Source organism: Scyliorhinus canicula, chromosome 10 (genome assembly GCF_902713615.1).
Source record: "Scyliorhinus canicula chromosome 10, sScyCan1.1, whole genome shotgun sequence".
Lineage (NCBI taxonomy): Eukaryota > Metazoa > Chordata > Chondrichthyes > Carcharhiniformes > Scyliorhinidae > Scyliorhinus > Scyliorhinus canicula.
In genome coordinates, this window is record NC_052155.1 from 1,742,852 (window position 1) to 1,766,999 (window position 24,148).

Sequence of the window (24,148 nt, forward strand, 5' to 3'; positions counted from 1 at the left end):
TCTTATCCCTCAGTATCTTCTCCAACAGTTTGCCTACCACTGACGTCAAGCTCACAGGTCTATAATTCCCTGGATTATCCCTGCTACCCTTCTTAAACAAAGGGACAACATTAGCAATTCTCCAGTCCTCCGGGACCTCACCCGTGCTCAAGGATGCTGCAAAGATATCTGTTAAGGCCCCAGCTATTTCGACCCTCGCTTCCCTCAGTAACCTGGGATAGATCCCATCCGGTCCTGGGGACTTGTCCACCTTAATGTCTTTTAGAATACCCAAAACTTCCCCCTTCCGTATGACAACTTGACCGAGAGTATATAAACATCCATCCCTAGCCTCAACATCCGTCTTGTCCCTCTCCTTTGTGAATACCGATGCAAAGTACTCATTAAGAATCTCACCCATTTCCTCTGCGTCCACGCACAAATTCCCTCTTTTGTCTTTAAGTGGACCAATCCTTTCTCTAGTTACCCTCTTGCTCCGTACATACGAATAAAATGCTTTGGGATTTTCCTTAACCCTGTTAGCCAAAGATATTTCATGACCCCTTTATTGCGCGTTTGAGATTCATCCTACTTTTCCAATATTCCTCCAAAGCTTCATCAGTTTTGAGTTGCCTCTATCCTATGTATGCTTCCTCTTTCATCTTAGCTAGTCTCACAATTTCACCCGTCATCCATGGTTCCCTAATCTTGCCATTTCTATCTTTCATTTTCACAGGAACATGTCTGTCCTGCACTCTAATCAACCTTTCCTTAAAAAACTTCCACATTTCAAATGTAGATTTACCCTTAAACAGCTGCTTCCAATCCACATTCCCTAGCTCCTGCCGAATTTTGTTATACTCTGCCTTTCCCCAATTTAGTACTCTTCCTTTCGGACCACTCTTGTCCTTGTCCATGAGTATTCTAAAACTTACTGAATTGTGATCGCTATTCCCAAAGTAATCACCGACTGAAACATCAACCACCTGGCCGGGATCATTCCCCAATACCAGGTCGAGTATGGCCCCTTCCCGAGTTGGACTATTTACATACTGGTCTAAAAAACTCTCCTGGATGCTCCTTACAAACCCTGCTCCATCTACGCCTCCAACACTACACGATTCCATTCAATGTTGGGGAAGTTAAAATCTCCCATCATAACCACCATATTGCTCCTACATTTTTCTATAATCTGTCTGCATATGTGTACCTCTACTTCATGCTCGCTTTTGGGAGGTCTGTAGTAAAGTCCCAACATTGTTACCGCACCCTTCCTATTTCTCAGCTCCACCCATATTGCCTCAGTGCTCGAATCCCCCATCATGCCCTCCTTAATCACAGCTGTGATATCATCTCTGACGAGTAATGCAACTCCTCCACTCCTTCTACCTCCCTCTCTATCCCTCCTGAAGCATCTATACCCTGGGATATTCAGTTGCCAGTCCTGCCCTTCCCTCAACCAAGTCTCAGTAATACCAATAGCATCATATTCCCAGGTACTGATCCAAGCCCTAAGTTCATCTGCCTTACCTGCTACACTTCTCGCATTAAAACAAATGCACCTCAGACCACCTTTGCGTTCATCATCTCTTCCCTGTCTACTCTTCCCCTTAGTCACATTGAGTTTATTGTCTCGTACCTTACTGGCTTTAGTTGCTGCTTCTTTAGAGACCTCTAACTTCCTAATCTGGTTCCCATCCCCCTGCCACATTAGTTTAAAACCTCCCCAACAGTGTTAGCAAAAGCACCCCCGAGGACATTGGTTCCAGTCCTGTCCAGGTGTAGACCATCCAGTTTGTAATGGTCCCACCACCCCAGAACCGGTTCCAATGTCCCAAAAATCTGAACCCCTCCCTCCTGCACCATCTCTCAAGCCACGTATTCATTCTGACTATTCTTGAATTTCTACTCTGACTGTCCCGTGGCACTGGTAGCAATCCTGAGATTACTACCTTTGAGGTCCTACTTTTTAACTTATCTCCTAACTCCCTAAATTCTGATTGTAGGACCTCATCCCTTTTTTTACCTATATCGTTGGTGCCTATATGCACTACGACAACTGGCTGTTCACCCTCCCTCTTCAGTATGTCCTGCAGCCGATCGGAGACATCCCTGACCCGAGCACCCGGGAGGCAACATACCATTCAGGAGTCTCGTTTTCGACCATAGAAACGCCTGTCTACTCCCCTTACAATTGAATCCCCTATGACTATAGCCCTGCCAGTCTTTTTCCCACCCTCCTGTGCAGCAGAGCTAGCCACGGTGCCATGAGCCTGGCTACTACTGCCTTCCCCTGGTGAGTCATCTCCCCCAACAGTATCCAAAACGGTATACCTGTTTTGGAGGGAGATGACCGCAGGGGACACCTGCACTGCCTTCCTGCTCTTTCTCTGCCTTTTGGTCACCCATTCCCTATCTCCGTCACCAATCCTAATCTGCGGTGTGACCAACTCACTGAAAGTGCTATCCACAACCTCCTCAGCATCGCGGATGCTCCAAAGTGAGCCCATCCGCAGCTCCAGAGCCGTCACGCAGTCTAACAGGAGCTGCAGCTGGACAATCTTCCCGCACATGAAGAAGTCAGGGGCATCGGCCGCGTCCCTGAACTCCCACATTGCGCACGAGGAGCATAACACGGGTCTGGGATCGCCTGCCATTTTTACCCTTTACCTTAACTGATTACAAATATAGTATCAAGGACACAAGTGAAATGTGGAACTTGTTCAAGGAACAGGTACTGCGTGTCTTTGATATGTATGTCCCTGTCAGGCAGGGAAGAGATGGTCGAGTGAGGGAACCATGGTTGACAAGAGAGGTTGAATGTCTTGTTAAGAGGAAAAAGGAGACTTATGTAAGGCTGAAGAAACAAGGTTCACACAGGGCGCTGGAGGGATACAAGATAGCAAGGAAGGAATTGAAGAAAGGGATTAGGAGAGCGAAGAGAGGGCATGAAAAATCTTTGGCAGGTAGGATCAAGGAAAACCCCAAGGCCTTTTACACATATGTGAGAAATATGAGAATGACTAGAGCGAGGGTAGGTCCGATCAAGGACAGTAGCGGGAGATTGTGTATTGAGTCTGAAGAGATAGGAGAGGTCTTGAACAAGTATTTTTCTTCAGTATTTACAAACGAGAGGGGCCATATTGTTGGAGAGGACAGCGTGAAGCAGACTGATAAGCTTGAGGAGATACTTGTCAGGAAGGAAGATGTGTTGCGCGTTTTGAAAAACTTGAGGATAGACAAGTCCCCCGGGTCTGACGGGATATATCCAAGGATTCTATGGGAAGCAAGAAATGAAATTGCAGAGCCGTTGGCAATGATCTTTTCATCCTCGCTGTCAACAGGGGTGGTACCAGAGGATTGGAGAGTGGCGAATGTCGTGCCCCTGTTCAAAAAAGGGAATAGGGATAACCCTGGTAATTACAGGCCAGTTAGTCTTACTTCGGTGGTAGGCAAAGTAATGGAAAGGGTACTGAGGGATAGGATTTCTGAGCATCTGGAAAGGCACTGCTTGATTAGGGATAGTCAGCACGGATTTGTGAGGGGTAGGTCTTGCCTTACAAGTCTTATTGACTTCTTTGAGGAGGTGACCAAGCATGTGGATGAAGGTAAAGCAGTGGATGTAGTGTACATGGATTTTAGTAAGGCATTTGATATGGTTCCCCATTGTAGGCTTGTGCAGAAACTAAGGAGGCATGGGATAGTGGGAAATTTGGCCAGTTGGATAACAAACTGGCTAACCGATAGAAGACAGAGAGTGGTGGTGGATGGCAAATATTCAGCCTGGAGCCCAGTTATCAGTGGCGTACCGCAGGGATGAGTTCTGGGTCCTCTGCTGTTTGTGATTTTCATTAACGACTTGGATGAGGGAGTTGAAGGGTGGGTCAGTAAATTTGCAGATGATACGAAGATTGGTGGAGTTGTGGATAGTGAGGAGGGCTGTTGTCGGCTTCAAAGAGACATAGATAGAATGCAGAGCTGGGCTGAGAAGTGGCAGATGGAGTTTAACCCTGACAAGTGTGAGGTTGTCCATTTTGGAAGGACAAATATGAATGCGGAATACAGGGTTAACGGTAGGGTTCTTGGCAATAGAACATAGAACATAGAACAGTACAGCACAGAACAGGCCCTTCAGCCCTCGATGTTGTGCCGAGCCATGATCACCCTACTCAAACCCACGTAACCACCCTATACCCGTAACCCAATAACCCCCCCTTAACCTTACTTTTTAGAACACTACGGGCAATTTAGCATGGCTAATCCACCTAACCCGCACATCTTTGGACTGTGGGAGGAAACCGGAGCACCCGGAGGAAACCCACGCACACACGGGGAGGACGTGCAGACTCCGCACAGTCTGTGCACAGACTGTGCACAGTCTCCTCCACAATGTGGAGGAGCAGAGAGATCTTGGGGTCTATGTTCATAGATCTTTGAAAGTTGCCACTCAAGTGGATAGAGCTGTGAAGAAGGCCTATGGTGTGCTAGCGTTCATTAGCAGAGGGATTGAATTTAAGAGCTGTGAGGTGATGATGCAGCTGTACAAAACCTTGGTCAGGCCACATTTGGAGTACTGTGTGCAGTTCTGGTCGCCTCATTTTAGGAAGGATGTGGAAGCTTTGGAAAAGGTGCAAAGGAGATTTACCAGGATGTTGTCTGGAATGGAGAGTAGGTCATACGAGGAAAGGTTGAGGGTGCTAGGCCTTTTCTCATTAGAACGGAGAAGGATGAGGGGCGACTTGATAGAGGTTTATAAGATGATCAGGGGAATAGATAGAGTAGACAGTCAGAGACGTTTTCCCCGGGTGGAACACACCATTACAAGGGGACATAAATTTAAGATAAATGGTGGAAGATATAGAGGGGATGTCAGAGGTAGGTTCTTTACCCAGAGAGTAGAGGGGGCATGGAATGCACTGCCTGTGGAAGTGGTTGAGTCGGAAACGTTAGGGACCTTCAAGCGGCTATTGGATAGGTACATGGATTAGGGTAGAATAATGGAGTGTAGGTTAACTTCTTAAGGGCAGCACGGTAGCATTGTGGATAGCACAATTGCTTCACAGCTCCAGGGTCCCAAGTTCGATTTCGTCTGTGTGGAGTCTGCACATCCTCCACGTGTGTGCGTGGGTTTCCTCCGGGTACTCCGGTTTCCTCCCACAGTCCAAAGATGTGCAGGTTGGGTGGATTGGCCATGATAAATTGCCCTTAGTGTCCAAAATTGCCCTTAGTGTTGGATGGGTTTACTGGGTTATGGAGATAGGGGGGAGGTGTTGAGCTTGGGTAGGGTGCTCTTTCCAAGAGCCGGTGCAGACTCGATGGGCCGAATGGCCTCCTTCTGCACTGTAAATTCTATGATAATCTATGATTAATCTAGGACAAAGGTTCGGCACAACATCGTGGGCCAAAGGGCCTGTTCTGTGCTGTATTTTTCTATGTTCTATGAACCCTTAGGGAGCAGTGACCACAATATGATAGAATTTACCTTGCAGTTTGAGAGGGAGAAGCTGGAGTCAGATGTAACGGTATTACAATTAAATAAGAGTAACTACAAAGACAGTAGGGAGGAGCAGGCTAGGGTTGATTGGAAAAGGAGACGAACAGGGAAGACAGGGGAACAGCAATGGCAGAGGTTTTGGGGGGTTATTCGGGAGGCACAGCAGAAATTCATCCCAAGGAAGAGGAAACATGTTAAGGGCAGGACGAGGGAAGTCAAGGACAACATGAAAGCAAAAGGAAAAGCATACAAAGTGGCGAGGAGCATACAAAGTGGCGAGGATTAGTGGGAAGGCAGAGGATTGGGAAGCCTTTAAAAGCAAGCAGAGGACAACTAAAAAAGCAATAAGTGCAGAGAAGATGAAATATGAATACAAGTTAGCTAGTAATATAAAAGAAGATAGGAAGAGTTTCTTTCAATATATAAAAGGTAAGAGAGAGGCAAAAATAGACATTGGACCACTGGAAAACGTGGCTGGAGAAGTAATAATAGGAAACAAAGAAATGGCAGACAAACTGAATAGTTACTTTGCATCAGTCTGAGTGCAGTGACCATTACTATGGAGAAGGTTCTGGGGAAACTGAAAGGTCTGAAGGTGGATAAGTCACCTGGACCGGATGGACTACACCCCAGGGTCTTAAAAGAGACAGCTGAGGAAATTGTGGAGGCATTAGTGATCATCTTTCAGGAACCATTGGAGGCAGGAAGGGTCCCAGAGGGCTGGAAAGTAGCTAATGTAACACCGCTGTTTAAGATGGAGGGAGGCAGAAGATGGGAAATTATAGGCCGGTTAGACTGACTTCGGTCATTGGTAAGATTTTAGAGTCTGTTATTAAAGATGAGATCGCAAAGTACTTGGAAGTGCATGGTAAAACAGGACTGAGTCAGCACGGCTTTGTCAAAGGCAGGTCGTGTCTGACAAATCTGTTACAGTTCTTTGAGGAGGTAACAAGGATGTTAGACAAAGGAGAACCAGTGGACGTGATTTATTTAGATTTCCAGAAGGCCTTTGACAAGGTGCCGCATAGGAAACTGTTTAATAAGTTAAAAGCCTGAGGTGTTAAGGGTAAGATCCTGGCATGGATAGAGGATTGGCTGACTGGCAGAAGGCAGAGAGTGGGGATAAAGGGGTCTTTTTCAGGATGGCAGCCGGTGACTAGTGGTGTGCCTCAGGGGTCGGTGCTGGGACCACAACTTTTCACAATATACATTAATGATCTGGAAGAAGGAACTGAAGGCATTGTTGCTAAGTTTGCAGATGATACAAAGATCTGTAGAGGGACAGGTAGTATTGAGGAAGCAAGGGGGCTGCAGAAGGATTTGGACAAGCTAGGAGAGTGGGCAGTGAAGTGGCAAATGAAATACAATGTGGAAAAGTGTGAGGTTATGCACATTGGTAGGGGGAGTTTAGGCATAGACTATTTTCTAAATGGGGAAATGCTTCGGAAATCAGAAGCACAAAAGGGACTTGGGAGTCCTTGTTCACGATTCTCTGAAGGTTAACGTGCAGGTTCAGTCGGCAGTTAGGAAGGCAACTGCAATGTTAGCATTCATGTCAAGACGGTTAGAATACAAGACTAGTGATGTACTTCTGAGGCTGTATAAGGCTCCATTTGTCAGACCCCATTTGGAGTATTATGAGCAGTTTGAGGTCCCGTATCTAAGGAAGGATGATCCCTGGAATGAAGAACTTGTCGTATGAGGAACAGTTGAGGGCTCTGGGTTTGTACTCATTGGAGTTTAGAAGGATGAGGGGGGATCTTATTGAAACTTACAGGATACTGCGAGGCCTGGATAGAGTGGACGTGGAGAGGATGTTTCCACTTGTCGGAAAAACTAGAAGCAGAAGACATGGGCAGCACGGGTAGCATTGTGGATAGCACAATGGCTTCACAGCTCCAGGGTCCCAGGTTCAATTCCGGCTTGGGTCACTGTCTGTGCGGAGTCTGCACATCCTCCCAGTGTGTGCGTGGGTTTCCTCCGGGTGCTCCGGTTTCCTCCAACAGTCCAAAGATGTGCAGCTTAGGTGGATTGGCCATGATAAATTGCCCTTAGTGTTGGGTGGGTTTGCTGGGTTATGGGGATAAGGGGAGGTGTTGACCTTGGGTAGGGTGCTCTTTCCAAGAGCTGGTGCAGACTCGATGGGCCGAATGGCCTCCTTCTGCACTGTAAATTCTATGGTAAATTCTATGATAAAATTCTATGACACAACCTCAGGCTAAAAGGACGATCCTTTAAAACAGAGATGAAGAGAAATTTCTCCAGCCAGAGGGTGATGAATCTGTGGAACTCTTTGCCACAGAAGGCTGTGGAGGCCAAATCACTGAGTGTCTTTAAGACAGAGATAGATAGGTTCTTGATTAATAAGGGGATTAGGGGTTATGGGGAGAAGGTAGGAGAATGGGGATGAAAAAATATCAGCCATGATTGAATGGCGGAGCAGACTCGATGGGCCGAGTGGCCTAATTGTGCTCCTGTGTCTTATGGTCTTATAGAACGGGCCAAGAGAATCGGAAACTGATTTGCACTCGCAAATCCCGTTTCGGGACTTTCCCACAATTCTCCTAACATGGCAGGATTTTTGCCAGGCACAACGCGACCAGATAATCGCCCCAGTATCAAGAGGGGAGGAAATGCAGCCATTTGCGTTCAGAAGTGCTCAGGTTCAAACCCTGACCTGTGCTGAGTTAGAATGATAAACACACCAATAACAACTTGTATTTACACACAGCACAGCAATAAGCCTGAGACAACTGCTTTCTTCAAATAGCTCCATGGGATCTTTATGTTCACTTGAAGATGTTTGAAGATGTAACCAAGCAGTCACTTGGTAGCACACAACTTGAATCTTGAAGAGAAGAGATATTGCTGAAGCTTTTCACCTTGCATTCATCAGTTTAAATGCAAGGAAACCCAATTTCAGATGCAATTGTTCAAAATTGTCATTCTTACATTTGTCTTGGAGAGTACAAGATTAAACGTTTTGGGAACATGTCTGCCTTTTCATCGATATTCAGGTAACCAGGCTCCGATTCCAAAGACTGTATTCCCTCAACAGTGCACTGGGAGCGTCAGTCGAGATTAAATGCACAAGTCAGTGGGATGGGACTTGAGCCCATAACCTTCTGATTCAGAAATCAGTGTGTTACCTATTGACGAGCAGAAATTAGAGCAATGTGTCCTCTGGAATATAAAGATTGAAACTTATTCAGGTCTTTTCTTCACCTGAAACATGAAAAGGAAACTGTTTTGGAAAGTGCATAAATATTTGAAAATTAAAAATACAGGGCGGGATTTACCACCGAGAAAATCCAATCCCACGCCGGTGCATGGGGTTCCCGGCTACAAGGGCTGCTGTCACCGGAAAATCCCGTTGACTACAGCAGGGTTGGTAGATCCCACTGGCAGGCCGTCTCAGCCGCCGGAAAACGCACAGCGGGGTGCTCGGTAAATCCTGCCGGTAATATCAGTTTGAGAAATGACTGAGGACATGGGGAAGAGAGTCAATGGATCTTTCAGGAATATGGTTGAGGTCTCCCTCTGCTCAGGAAAATGTGAACATTCCAGTAGATTGGAGCACTCACAATGGGTCAGAAAATCCTGCGGGAACCCAAGTGTGGGAAAGGTCCGTAATAAGACCAAAAGGCCATAATAAATAGGAACAGCAGTCATCCATTTGGGCCCTCGAGCCTGCTCCACCATTCAATAGGATCACAGCTGATCCAGCATTCCTCATGCTCACTTACAAATAAAATTAACAAAGCAAGCTACTTGCTTATTTGTGTAGATACATTTATGGAGAGACCCCCTTCAAGATGAGATCCAGTACACTTGTGACTTGTCAGACTCAAATCCAATGGCAAACTGCTGTTCAACTTAAAATCTTATAACAAACTGCAGAACTACAGTCAGAGCTAGCTCCTCTCATTAATGTCATCACCTGTACCCCACTAAGTTCCATGGCCTTAGATAGGACTAAATACAATTCCTCATACTCATCTACACTCCAGGAAATCTCCAGCAATCAGGACACGATTCCATTAGTCTTTTATCTGTAACCACGTAAGTGGCTGGAATAAATTATTACCTCACCTTTTACGACTCTTTAATTCCAGCTTTCACAGACACGCTTCCTGTATATATTTTAAACCAGGGTGTTTTATAACATTAATGCCACAAATGTAAAATATAACATATAAATTTATTACATTCATCACAACTCCCCCATGAGGGGAAACATCCATTCAGCATTTACTCTGCCAAGCCCGGAATGAAACCTGTATGTTTCAATGACATCACCTCTCATTTTTCTAAATTCCAATGAGTAGAACAAAGAACAAAGAAAATTACAGCACAGGAACAGGCCCTTCGGCCCTCCCAGCCTGCGCCGATCCAGATCCTTTACCTAAATCTGTCTCCTATTTTCTAAGGTCTACTTCCCTCTGTTCCCGCCCGTTCATATACCTGTCCAGGTGAATCTTAAATGATGCTATCGTGCCCGCCTCTACCACCTCCGCTGGTAAAGCGTTCCAGGCACCCACCACCCTCTGCGAAAAAACTTTCCACGCACGTCTCCCTTAAACTTTCCCAACCTGTTTAACCTTTGCTTATAAGACAATCCCTCCATACCAGGGATCATCTCAGTGAATCTTCTCTGAACTGTGAAATAATGGGGGCGATTCTCCAATATGGACACCAAGTGTTCACGCCGTCGTGAACGCCATCGCGTTTCACGATGGCACGAACCGGGCCCGGGTACGACCAATTCTGGCCCCCACAGGGGGCCAGCAAGGGGCTGGAGCGGTTCATGCCAAATGGGACATGCGAAAGGGGGCTGGAGCGGCCCCGATCGTGGGTCAGACCCCATTGGAGGCGCCCACCCCGGTGGAGGAGCCCCCCTCCCCCCCCCACAGGCCACCCCCCCCCCGACCGTTCGCGCAGTGTTCCCGCCAGCAGCAACCAGGGTGAACGGCGCCGGCAGGACTCTGTCGGCCCCGCCGATTCCAGTGGCCCGCGGCCAGCACCGCGGCAAAGGTGCCAACGCAAATGGCGCTGATTCTCCGCACCTCGGAGAATTGCGCGCCGGCGCCGGGTGTTGTGGCGCAGTTGCGGCAATTCCCAGGCCCGGCGCGGGGCTCGGAGAATCGCCCCCAATATCTTTCCTTAAATAAGGGGACTAAAGGTGCTCCCAGTGCTCCAGATGTGGTCTCACCAGTTCCTTGTACAGCTGCAGCAAGACTTCCCAACTCCTATACTCCCACCCCCTTGAAATAAGGACCAACGTTGCATTCGCCTTCCTGATTACCTGCTGCCCGTGTGCTAGCTTTCGGTGTTTCGTGTACAAGTACCTCCAAGTCCCTTTGTGTTGCCGATTTCTGCAGTTTCTTTCTATTGAAATAATCCCCTGCTCTTTTGTTCTCCCTTCCAAAATGAACAACTTTGTGTTTTCCCACATTATACACCTTTTGCCAACTTTCTGCTCACTAACAACCTGTCAATATCTCTTTGCAAACTGTTTGTATCCCTCCCACAACTTGCCTTTCCCCCTATTTTTGTGTCAGCTGCAGTCCATTCACTTCCTTCCTCCAAGTCATTGATAAATATTGTAAACAGTGTTGGTCCCAGCACTGATCCCTGTGAAATCCCACTGGTTACAGGTCACCAACCTGAAGATGAAGCCCTTCTCCCCACTCACTGTTTCCTGCCCATTAGCCAATTCTCTGTCCGTGCTAATATACTACCTCCAGCACTGTGGGCTCTTATTTTATGACTCTGTAATCTGTGTTATACTCCAGAATGTCAATTGTAAAAGGATTTAATTTGAGCCAATCTTTGCACATTTTTATGAGCATTTATTTGCAGAGATACACATTACAAGCACAATCTCCCAACCCAACAACTACCGTTTCAGTCAGTGTCTGTAGCGGCATGAGTCAATCAAAGAACAAAGAACGACGAACAATACAGCACAGAAACAGGCCCTTCGGCCCTTCAAAGCCTGTACCGGTCATGATACCAACCGTGGCCAAAACCCTCAGCACTTCCTTGTGCCGTATCCCTCTATAGCCATCCTATCCATGTGTCTGTCAAGGTGCCTTTTGAACCCGGCAATCCCCAGTTAATGCCCATCACTCATGGACAATTAAAATACAATTTACATCCTCTGAGGCAACTCCCCTTAGGAGGGTGTTCACCTGAGTTGATAACCTTTCCAAAGCGAGCCAGTTCCCCAAGCTTCATTCCAGACAAATCCTCGTTATAAGTCCACATTTCCTTTAAACAAACTGAATTGTGAAATTCCAGCACAAGTACTAAATTCAGCCAAATCCCACAGCCCCTCCTTAAATTCACACTTATTAATGGCATGGCCCGTGTTGCTAAGAGATGGCAGGTTGAGTGGGTTAGTACAGAGCCATCCACCTTGATGGGAATTAATAGTTTGGCTAATAATTTATAAAGTCGGAGGAAACTCAGATAGAGGAACTAAAGGGCAAGTGGGTAGATGAGCTAGGGGGAGAAATAGAAGCGGGTCTGTGGGCGGATGCCTTAAGCAGGGTTAACACATCCTCATCATGTGCCAGGCTTAGCCTGATACAATTCAAGTTTTTTGGGGTAGAGGACAGGTGTGCGAGATGCGCGGGAGGTCCAGCAAACCATGTCCACATGTTTTGAGCATGCTTGAAGCTTAGAGGGTTTTGGCAGGGTTTGCTAAGGTTATGTCCACGGTACTTGAAACATGGGTGGTGCCGAGACCAGATGTGGCGATCTTTGGAGTGTCGGAAGAGCCGGGAGTCCAGGGGGTGAGAGGCGCTGATGCTTTGGCCTTTGCCTCCCTGGTAGCCCGGAGACGGATTTTGTTAATGTGAGGGACTCAAAGCCCCCAAAATTAGAGACCTGGGTTAGCGACATGGCTGGGTTTCTCAGCCTCGAGAAAATAAAGTTTGCCCCAAGAGGGTCAGTGTTAGGGTTCTCCCGGAGGTGGCAGCCGTTCGTCGACTTTCTCGGAGAAAATTTGAATGTCAGCAGAGGCAGAAAACTAGCGGTGGGGGGTCCGGCTATTGTTTCATTGGAGAGGGTGCGAAGAACATGATAGGGATGGAAATGTTTGATGTACCATGTTTATGTTGCTATTATTATAAAAACTACAAATACCCTCATAAAATGTTTTTTAAAAATAGTTTGGCTTATGGCATTCCACTGCATCTGATTATCCCCAATTCCATGGACAACATTTACTTGTACACATCAGCTCGAAACCAGTCCTGCCCGATAAACATCGCATCCATATCACCCTGATGTTTATTGCTTCTCCTGATGATAGGCCTGTTGTGTGCTGCTACCAGCTTACCTTCTGATGATGGTGATGGCACTTCACATCTGGGCAGATGATGACAACTCTCTGCAATAGGCTCAGTGATGGAGCAAGGTTCAAGGATTCCACACAAGGCCGTATTCTGCTCCTCGCTCAGTGAAGTCCAGCCATTGTTGTGCACCTCGGATCTCATTCCATCAGCTTTGCAGGGATCTTTTCCCACACATGAATCCTTCTTGCGAAAATGAGTAGTCAGAAACTTCCACCAGCTGTTCTCCTCCAAGTGTCGTTTTGGTGAGTGTGCTGGCTTTACTGTGGGAGTTGTGTAGGTGTCTGTAACAGACTGCGGATGCACCAGGCAATTCTGACCTTGCTTATGCCAGTTGGACACATCTTGGTTTGGTGTTTGTGAGGGAGACGAGCTTGCACATACAGGTGATTTCTGTCTTTGTGGAAAGGAGTCTCCAACACTGTGTGTCCTGGCCCTGCTACTCTCACTCTCCTTTCTGTTCTCAGTCCCTCTCCTTATCCGAAAGCTCAGGCTTCTTCTCAGCGACTTGAGGGATATTTTGGAATTTTGGGGCTTGTGATCACTTGCTGCTTCTTTGGCACTCGCCCCTTTCCCGGCCGAGCTAACCCATCGGTGACTCGACCATCGATAGCTGTTTCTGAGAAAGCTCTCAGACCTGGTGGTCCGCTCAGCCCCTGCACCGTCTGCTACCTCAGCCCCACCACGTGAAGGAGTTCTGTTAGTCTCAAGGTAACTCATGCTGAGAGGTCGATGTAGTTCCTTCTTTGCAGGGTGTAGAATGTGTCCTCCAGGCTGTACACTTACTGTTGTTGCTTCACCATGCTGCAGAGCGGGTTCCCCTTTACTCAGTGGATCATGATCAATCCCTCTCCTCCTCACAGCTGCCGACAGTGACTGGCATTCCAGCTCAGGGAACAATTCAATCCTTTTCCCTGGCACACAGATGCTCCTGGGCCGCCTCAGTCTGTCTCTTACAGAGTTCAGTGGGGAATCGACCATCACACTTGACAGTTTCCCGGAGAAATCAATAGCGTCACTGGGTTTGGTCTCTTTCCGGGGCCGACCCGCCCGGCCCTCAATTAATTTCTTGAATTTAACCTGTAAGGCACCGGTGATATTTACCTGTTCAGGCACAGCAGCAGATGGAGCAACTTCAGCCTGTTCACCTGCAGGGTGGCAGCAGCGACATTTCTTTGCAAAGTGGTCAGCATCAGCCTGCAACATCCACTTGTGTTCCAGCTTGCTGGGCTCCATGTCCAGCTCTCCGTCGGTGCCCTCAGAGCTGCCAGTCACACCATCTCCCACACTGCCCGACCTCAGCTGGGCTTCACAAGGAGACAGGAGACCAGAACCATTTGAGGAACACAACTGCTTCAGCCTGTGGACACTTGCAAACTGACGTGAAACTCTGTCCCCTGTGTGACAGGCAGACTCTGGCTGAGAAATGCAGCAGTTCAGGGAGAACACTGGCCTGTCAGGCAGCACCAACAACTTTCACTCTCAGGCATCTCATTGGGTGCTGGAGTCTCCTGGCTCAAACGAAAACATTCCACTCTGCTTTAGTCACTTCAAAAACTGGAGCTAAACCAGCTTTTAAAAAAATAACAATCCACGCGCCGTATGTGAGGGAGTTTCGACCAAACAGTAACTAGACATGAGTGCTGCTGGAAGGGGTCTCCCGCATGCAGCTTAAAGTCAGAATTCTGCAGTGTACAGAGTCTATCCTCTCAATTCAACAGCACCCCAGTTATTGTAACAAAGGCTGAACAAAGTTGAATTCTCTTCTGTGAGTACAGCAGGGAGCATTGCTACTGGGACCCTGGCTGCAAACCTCTTGTTGTGACTTGCACTCGGAAGAGAGACTTTGTCAGTTGTTTTCTGTGTCAGACCTGGATGTGATTAGTTGCGAAATGTTCTCACACACCGTGCCTGCAAGCCTGTACCTTGTACTATATCTATCAGCACAGAGAGAGGGAAAATGTGGAATGGATCCACTTCACTCTCACTGCCAGCTCACACCATCCTGAAGAGGAATCCTGCAGTGGAGTTAGGACAACAGGAATTGATCCTGCCTGAAGGCAGATTGAGGGAATCGGCACTGAGGGAATCTGCAGCAATGAGGGAATTGGCAGTGAGGGAATCGGCACTGAGGCAATCGGTACTGAGGGAATCGGCACTGAGGGAATCGGCACTGAGGGAGTCGGCAGTGAGGGAGTCGGCAGTGAGGGAGTCGGCAGTGAGGGAGTCGGCAGTGAGGGAATCGGCAGCGAGGGAATCGGCACTGAGGGAATAGGCACTGAGGGAATCGGCAGTGAGGGAAACGGCAGTGAGGGAGTCGGCCGTGAGGGAATCGGCAGTGAGGGAATCGGCAGTGAGGGAATCGGCACTGAGGGAATCGGCATTGAGGGAATCGGCATTGAGGGAATCGGCATTGAGGGAATCGGCAGTGAGGGAATCGGCAGTGAGGGAATCGGCAGTGAGGGAATCGGCACTGAGGGAATCGGCACTGAGGGAATCGGCAGTGAGGAATCGGCATTGAGGGAAACGGCACTGAGGGAATCGGCAGTGAGGGAATCGGCAGTGAGGGATTCGGGAATGTGGGAATCGGCAGTGAGGGAATCGCCAATGAGGGAATCGGCAGTGAGGGAATCGGCATTGAGGGAAACGGCAGTGAGGGAATCGGCAGTGAGGGAATCGGCAGAGAGGGAATCGGCAGTGAGGGAATCGGCCACTGAGGGAATCGGCAGTGAGGGAATCGGCAATGAGGGAATCGGGAATCGGCATTGAGGGAATCGGCAGTGAGGGAATCGGGAGTGAGGGAATCGGCAGTGAGGGAATCGGGAATGAGGGATTCGGCAGTGAGGGAATCGGGAATGAGGGAATCGGCAGTGAGGGAATCGGCAGTGAGGGAATCGGCAGTGAGGGATTCGGCAGTGAGGGAATCGGGAATGAGGGATTCGGCAGTGAGGGAAACAGCAGTGAGGGAATCGGCAGTGAGGGAGTCGGCAGTGAGGGAGTCGGCAGTGAGGGAGTCGGCAGTGAGGGAATCGGCAATGAGGGAATCGGCATTGAGGGAATGGGCAGTGAGGGAATCGGGAATCGGCAGTGAGGGAATCGGCATTGAGGGAATCGGCAATGAGGGAATCGGCAGTGAGGGAATCGGGAATCGGCAATGAGGGATTCGGCAGTGAGGGAATCGGCATTGAGGGAATCGGCAGTGAGGGAATCGGCACTGAGGGAATCGGCACTGAGGGAATCGGCACTGAGGGAATCGGCAGTGAGGGAATCGGCACTGAGGGAATCGGCACTGAGGGAATCGGCACTGAGGGAATCGGCACTGAGGGGAATCGGCACTGAGGGAATCGGCACTGAGGGAAACGGCAGTGAGGGAATCGGCAGTGAGGAAATCGGCATTGAGGGAAACGGCAGTGAGGGAAACGGCAGTGAGGGAGTCGGCCGTGAGGGAATCGGCAGTGAGGGAATCGGCAGTGAGGGAATCGGCAGTGAGGGAATCGGCAGTGAGGGAATCGGCAGTGAGGGAATCGGCAGTGAGGGAATCGGCACTGAGGGAATCGGCAGTGAGGGAATCGGCAATAAGGGAATCGGCAGTGAGGGAATCGGGCAGTGAGGGATTCGGGAATGTGGGAATCGGCAGTGAGGGAATCACCAATGGGGGAATCGGCAGTGAGGGAATCGGCATTGAGGGAAACGGCAGTGAGGGAATCGGCATTGAGGGAAACGGCAGTGAGGGAATCGGCAGTGAGGGAATCGGCATTGAGGGAAACGGCATTGAGGGAATCGGCATTGAGGGAAACGGCATTGAGGGAAACGGCAGTGAGGGAATCGGCATTGAGGGAAACGGCAGTGAGGGAATAGGCAGTGAGGGAATCGGCAGAGAGGGAATCGGCAGTGAGGGAATCGGGCAGTGAGGGAATCGGCCACTGAGGGAATCGGCATTGAGGGAATCGGCAGTGAGGGAATCGGCAATGAGGGAATCGGGAACGGCAGTGAGGGAATCGGCAGTGAGGGAATCGGCAGTGAGGGAATCGGCAGTGAGGGATTCGGCAGTGAGGGAGTCGGCAGTGAGGGAGTCGGCAGTGAGGGAATCGGCAATGAGGGAATCGGCATTGAGGGAATGGGCAGTGAGGGAATCGGGAATCGGCAGTGAGGGAATCGGCACTGAGGGAATCGGCAATGAGGGAATCGGCAGTGAGGGAATCGGGAATCGGCAATGAGGGATTCGGCAGTGAGGGAATCGGCAGTGAGGGAATTGGCAGTGAGGGAATCGGCACTGAGGGAATCGGCACTGAGGGAATCGGCATTGAGGGAAATCGGCATTGAGGGAAATCGGCAGTGAGGGAATCGGCAGTGAGGCAATCGGCATTGAGGGAAACGGCAGTGAGGGAAACGGCAGTGAGGGAGTCGGCCGTGAGGGAATCGGCAGTGAGGGAATCGGCAGTGAGGGAATCGGCACTGAGGGAATCGGCACTGAGGGAATTGACATTGAGGGAAACGGCAGTGAGGGAATCGGCAATAAGGGAATCGGCAGTGAGGGAATCGGCAGTGAGGGATTCGGGAATGTGGGAAGCGGCAGTGAGGGAATCGCCAATGAGGGAATCGGCAGTGAGGGAATCGGCATTGAGGGAAACGGCAGTGAGGGAATCGGCAGAGAGGGAATCGGCAGTGAGGGAATCGGCCACTGAGGGAATCGGCAATGAGGGAATCGGCAGTGAGGGAATCGGCAGTGAGGGAATCGGCAGTGAGGGAATCGGCAGTGAGGAAAACGGCATTGAGGGAATCAGGAGTGAGGGAATCGGCAGTGAGGCAATCGGCAATGAGGGAATCGGCATTGAGGGAATCGGCAGTGAGGGAATCGACAGTGAGGGTATCGGCAGTGAGGGAATCGGCAGTGAGGGAATCGGCAGTGAGGGAATCGACAGTGAGGGAATCGGCAGTGAAGGAATCGGCAGTGAGGGAATCGGCAGTGAGGGAATCGGCAGTGAGGGAATCGGCAGTGAGGGAATCGGCAGTGAGGGAATCGGCAGTGAGGGAATCGGCAGTGAGGGAATCGGCAGTGAGGGAATCGGGAATCGGCAGTGAGGGAATCGGCAGTGAGGGAATCGGCAATGAGGGAATCGGGAATCGGCAGTGAGGGAATCGGCAATGAGGAAATCGGCAGTGAGGGAATCGGCAGTGAGGGAATCGGCAATGAGGGAATCGGCAATGAGGGAATCGGCACTGAGGGAATCGGCACTGAGGGAATCGGCACTGAGGGAATCGGCATTGAGGGAATCGGCAATGAGGGAATCGGCAGTGAGGGAATCGGCACTGAGGGAATCGGCAGTGAGGGATTCGGCATTGAGGGAATCGGCAGTGAGGGAAACGGCATTGAGGGAATCAGGAGTGAGGGAATCGGCATTGAGGGAAACGGTGAGGGAATCGGCAGTGAGGGAATCGGCAGTGAGGGAATCGGCATTGAGGGAATCGGTAATGAGGGAATCGGCAATGAGGGAATCGGCAGTGAGGGAATCGGCAATGAGGGAATCGGGAATTGGCAGTGAGGGAGTCGGCAGTGAGGGAATCGGCAGTGAGGGAATCGGGAATCGGCAGTGAGGGAATCGGCAGTGAGGGAATCGGGAATCGGCAGTGAGGGAATCGGGAATCGGCAGTGAGGGAATCGGCAGTCAGGGATTCGGGATTGAGGGAAACGGCAGTGAGGGAATCGGCATTGAGGGAAACGGCAGTGAGGGAATAGGCAGTGAGGGAATCGGCAGTGAGGGAATCGGCAGTGAGGGAATCGGGCAGTGAGGGAATCGGCCACTGAGGGAATCGGCATTGAGGGAATCGGCAGTGAGGGAATCGGCAATGAGGGAATCGGGAATCGGCAGTGAGGGAATCGGCAGTGAGGGAATCGGCAGTGAGGGATTCGGCAGTGAGGGAGTCGGCAGTGAGGGAGTCGGCAGTGAGGGAATCGGCAATGAGGGAATCGGCATTGAGGGAATGGGCAGTGAGGGAATCGGGAATCGGCAGTGAGGGAATCGGCACTGAGGGAATCGGCAATGAGGGAATCGGCAGTGAGGGAATCGGGAATCGGCAATGAGGGATTCGGCAGTGAGGGAATCGGCAGTGAGGGAATCGGCAGTGAGGGAATCGGCACTGAGGGAATCGGCACTGAGGGAATCGGCACTGAGGGAATCGGCACTGAGGGAATCGGCATTGAGGGAATCGGCATTGAGGGAAACGGCAGTGAGGGAATCGGCAGTGAGGCAATCGGCATTGAGGGAAACGGCAGTGAGGGAAACGGCAGTGAGGGAGTCGGCCGTGAGGGAATCGGCAGTGAGGGAATCGGCAGTGAGGGAATCGGCACTGAGGGAATCGGCACTGAGGGAAACGGCAGTGAGGGAAACGGCAGTGAGGGAATCGGCAATAAGGGAATCGGCAGTGAGGGAATCGGCAGTGAGGGATTCGGGAATGTGGGAAGCGGCAGTGAGGGAATCGCCAATGAGGGAATCGGCAGTGAGGGAATCGGCATTGAGGGAAACGGCAGTGAGGGAATTGGCAGAGAGGGAATCGGCAGTGAGGGAATCGGCCACTGAGGGAATCGGCAGTGAGGGAATCGGCAGTGAGGGAATCGGCAGTGAGGGAATCGGCAGTGAGGGAATCGGCAGTGAGGAAAACGGCATTGAGGGAATCAGGAGTGAGGGAATCGGCAGTGAGGCAATCGGCAATGAGGGAATCGGCATTGAGGGAATCGGCAGTGAGGGAATCGGCAGTGAGGGAATCGGCAGTGAGGGAATCGGCAGTGAGGGAATCGGCAGTGAGGGAATCGACAGTGAGGGAATCGGCAGTGAAGGAATCGGCAGTGAGGGAATCGGCAGTGAGGGAATCGGCAGTGAGGAAAACGGCATTGAGGGAATCAGGAGTGAGGGAATCGGCAGTGAGGCAATCGGCAATGAGGGAATCGGCATTGAGGGAATCGGCAGTGAGGGAATCGGCATTGAGGGTATCGGCAGTGAGGGAATCGGCAGTGAGGGAATCGGCAGTGAGGGAATCGACAGTGAGGGAATCGGCAGTGAAGGAATCGGCAGTGAGGGAATCGGCAGTGAGGGAATCGGCAGTGAGGGAATCGGCAGTGAGGGAATCGGCAGTGAGGGAATCGGCAGTGAGGGAATCGGCAGTGAGGGAATCGGGAATCGGCAGTGAGGGAATCGGCAGTGAGGGAATCGGCAATGAGGGAATCGGGAATCGGCAGTGAGGGAATCGGCAATGAGGAAATCGGCAGTGAGGGAATCGGCAGTGAGGGAATCGGCAATGAGGGAATCGGCAATGAGGGAATCGGCACTGAGGGAATCGGCACTGAGGGAATCGGCATTGAGGGAATCGGCAATGAGGGAATCGGCAGTGAGGGAAACGGCATTGAGGGAATCAGGAGTGAGGGAATCGGCACTGAGGGAATCGGCACTGAGGGATTCGGCATTGAGGGAATCGGCAGTGAGGGAAACGGCATTGAGGGAATCAGGAGTGAGGGAATCGGCATTGAGGGAAACGGTGAGGGAATCGGCAGTGAGGGAATCGGCAGTGAGGGAATCGGCATTGAGGGAATCGGCATTGAGGGAATCGGTAATGAGGGAATCGGCAATGAGGGAATCGGCAGTGAGGGAATCGGCAATGAGGGAATCGGGAATTGGCAGTGAGGGAGTCGGCAGTGAGGGAATCGGCAGTGAGGGAATCGGGAATCGGCAGTGAGGGAATCGGGAATTAGCAGTGAGGGAGTCGGCAGTGAGGGATTCGGGAGTGAGGGAATCGGCAGTGAGGGAATCGGCTGAGTGAGAGGGCTTTGGGGATGTGGGACTGAGTGTACAGCTGAACCAAAGCTTCTACTCTGTCACTTGACAGCCAATACCTTGGGCTCGGTGTCACTGAGCACTGTACGGTTCATCAATTCTAATCCATGCACAGTCTCAGGTACTTATCTGCTCAATGCTGAGGAAGGTCAGAGTTTTTGTTTGTGATCTACATAAATTACCTGGAGGAAGGTATAGATGGTCTGATTAGCAAGTTTGCAGATGATACAAAGATTGGTGGAGTTGCAGATTGCGAGGAGGACTGTCAGAGAATACAACAAAATATAGATAGATTGGAGAGTTGGGCAGAGAAATGGCAGATGGAGTTCAATCCAGGCAAATGCGAGGTGATGCATTTTGGAAGATCAAATTCAAGAGCGGACTATATGGTCAATGGAAGGGTCCTGGGGAAAATTGATGTACAGAGAGATCTGGGAGTTCAGGTCCATTGTACCCTGAAGGTGGCAACGCAGGTTGATAGAGTGGTCAAGAAGGCATTCAGCATGCTTGCCTTCATCGGACGGAGTATTGAGTACAAGAGTTGGCAGGTCATGTTACAGTTGTATAGGGCTTTGGTTAGGCCACATTTGGAATACTGCATGCAGTTCTGGTCGCCACATTACCAGAAGGATTTGGATGCCTTGGAGAGGGTGCAGAGGAGGTTCACCAGGATGTTGCCTGGTATGGAGGGTGCTAGCTATGAAGAAAGGTTGAGTAGATTAGGATTGTTTTCATTGGCAAGACGGAGGTTGAGGGGGGACCTGATTGAGGTCTACAAAATTATGAGAGGTATGGACAGGGTGGATAGCAACAGGCTTTTTCCAAGAGTGGGGGTGTCAATTACAAGGGGTCACGATTTCAAGGTGAGAGAGGGAAAGTTTAAGGGAGATAGAATAAAACAGTACAGCACAGAACAGGCCCTTCGGCCCTCGATGTTGTGCCGAGCAATGATCACCCTACTCAAACCCACGTATCCACCCTATACCCGTAACCCAACACCCCCCTTAACCTTACTTTTTAGTACACTACGGGCAATTTAGCATGGCCAATCCACCTAACCCGCACATCTTTGGACTGCGTGGAAATGTGCGTGGAAAGTTTTTTACGCAGAGGGTGGTGGGTGCCTGGAACGCTTTACCAGCGGAGGTGGTAGAGGCGGGCACGATAGCATCATTTAAGAGGCATCTAGACGGGTATATGAACGGGCGGGAACAGAGGGAAGTAGACCCTTGGAAAATAGGAGACAGGTTTAGATAAAGGATCTGGATCGGCGCAGGCTGGGAGGGCCGAAGGGCCTGTTCCTGTGCTGTAATTTTCTTTGTCTTTGTTCTTTTCAGGGAGGGTGGAATGGTCCTGAGTGCCCAGACGGGGGTCCGAGTGTCAGGGGAGAGAATTGGACGGGGTGTCGAGGTGTTCAGGGAGGTCCATGTGCAGAGTGTGAAACAGGGAATGCTGCACTGTCAGAGGTGCCACCTTGTGAGTGACACATTAACAAGGTCCATCCCTGAATATTCACCCAATGTTTCCACTGTTTCTCAGCTTTCACCCTGTGAATCCAGTTCCATCAGATTTGATTTTATTCTATCGTTTATGGGATGTGGGAGTCGCTGGCTCGGCCAGCATTTATTGCCCATCCCTAACTGCCCTTCAGGAGGTGGTGGTGAGCTGCCTTCTTGAACCGCTGCAGTCTATGTGATGTAGGTTACCCCCTGTGCTGTTAGGGAGGGTTGGAATGGGAGTTATAGGATTCTGACACAGTGACAGTGAAGGAACGATGATACATTTCCAAGTTAGGATGGTGAGTGGCTTGGAGGGGAACTTTCAGATGGTGTTATCCCAGGTAGCTGCTGCCCTTGTCCTTCGAGGTTGCAGGTTTGCAAGGTGCTGTTGGTTGAAGGAGGCTTGATGAGTTCTTGCAGTGCATCTTGTAGATGATGCAAACAGCTGGTGGTGGTGGAAGTGAATATATAGGGTGATGGATGGGGTGCTGATCAAGCGGGCTGCTTTGTCCTGAATGGTGTTGAGCTTCTTGAGTGTTGTTTGAGGCAAGTAGCGGATATTCCATTGCACTCCTGGCTTGTGCCTTGTAGATGGTCGGCAGGCTTTGGGGAATCAGGAGATGGATTACTCACCGCAGAATTCCCAGCCTCTGACCTGCTACGGTAGCTACAGTATTAATATAGATAGCCTAGTTCCGTTTCTCATCAATGGTAACCCCCAGGATGTTGACAGTGGGTGATTCAAGGATGGTAATGCCATTGAATGTCATGGGGAGATGGTTAGATTATCTCTTGTTGGAGATGGTCATTTCCTGGCACAAATGTTACTTGCCATTTATCAGCATACGGTTGAATTTTGTCCAGGTCTTGCTACATTTGGACATGAACAGCCGCATTATCTGAGGAGTTGCAAATGGTGAACATTGCACAAATATCCCCACTTCTGACCTTACGATAGAAGGGAGGTCATTGATGAAGCAGCTGAAGATGGTTGGGCCAAGGACACAATGCTGAGGAACTCCTGCAGTGATGTCCCGTGACTGAGATGATGAACTGCCAACCACCGCAACCATCTTCCTTTGTGCCGGGTATGACTCCAACCATTGGCTCCAGTTTAACTCGGGCTCCTTGATGCCACACTCAGTCAAATACTGCCTTGGTGTCAAGGGCAGTAACTCTCACCTCACCTCTGCCATTCAGCTCTTTGTCAATGTTTGAACCAAGGCTGTAATGAGATCAGGAGCTGAGCGACCCTGGCAGAACCCAACCTGAGCGTCCGTGAGCTGAGTGAGTGCTGCTTTGATAGGACTATCAATAAAACATTCCAAATGGATTTATGGAAGTGAAATCATGTTTGACAAACCACTTGAGAGATTTTTGAGGATGTTACTGGCAGAATAGATAAGAGGGGACCAGTGAATGTGGTGTGTTTGAATTTTCAGAAGACTTTCAATAAGGACACACACAGGAAGTGGGATTCTCCGACCCCACGCAGGGTCGGAGAATTGGCGGGAAGCGGCGTTATTTCCGCTCCCGCAGGTTTTTGAATTCTCCCGCCAGTCATAAACCGGTGCTGTGCAAATCCCGCCGGCAGCCTGTGAAAACAGCTGGCGCCGGCGGGATTTCATTTTTTTTAAACTTACCTCAAATCTCCGGCCCGGATGGGCCGAAGTCCCGCCACTGGGAGGCCTTCTCCCGCCACCGAGGTTTAAACCACCTCTGAAACGGCGGACTCAGCGGCGCGAGCAGGCCCCCGGGGTCCTGGGGGGGCGGGGGGCGATCGGACCCGGGGGGGTGCCCCCACGGAGGCCTGGCCCGCGATCGGGGCCCCCCGCTCACTCCGCGGGGCAGTGCCGGTGGGGGCACTCTTTCTCCTTCCGCGCCGCCACGGCCCTCCGCCATGGCGGACGCGGAGGAGAACCCCGCATCGCGCATGCGCCGTCAGTGACGTCAGCGGCCAGCTGCCGCTGACGTCACTGCCGGCGCATG

General features: G+C 50.5%; 1 protein-coding gene across 2 annotated transcripts in view; it reads right to left on the reverse strand.

Annotated features, from left to right (window-relative positions):
* Window positions 1-24,148, reverse strand: part of LOC119972178 (arf-GAP with GTPase, ANK repeat and PH domain-containing protein 3-like) — a 965,193-nt gene that overhangs the window by 634,300 nt on the left and 306,745 nt on the right. Inside the window, exon 1 of one of the 2 annotated variants that reach the window (XM_038808500.1) lies at window positions 12,822-14,321. The exons of the other annotated variant lie outside the window; for it this stretch is intronic. Within the exon in view, the coding sequence (XP_038664428.1) occupies window positions 12,822-14,070 (1,249 nt within the window). The 5' untranslated portion in view covers window positions 14,071-14,321. Of the gene's footprint in view, window positions 1-12,821; window positions 14,322-24,148 lie in introns of those variants that run through there. 2 annotated transcript variants of the gene reach the window in all.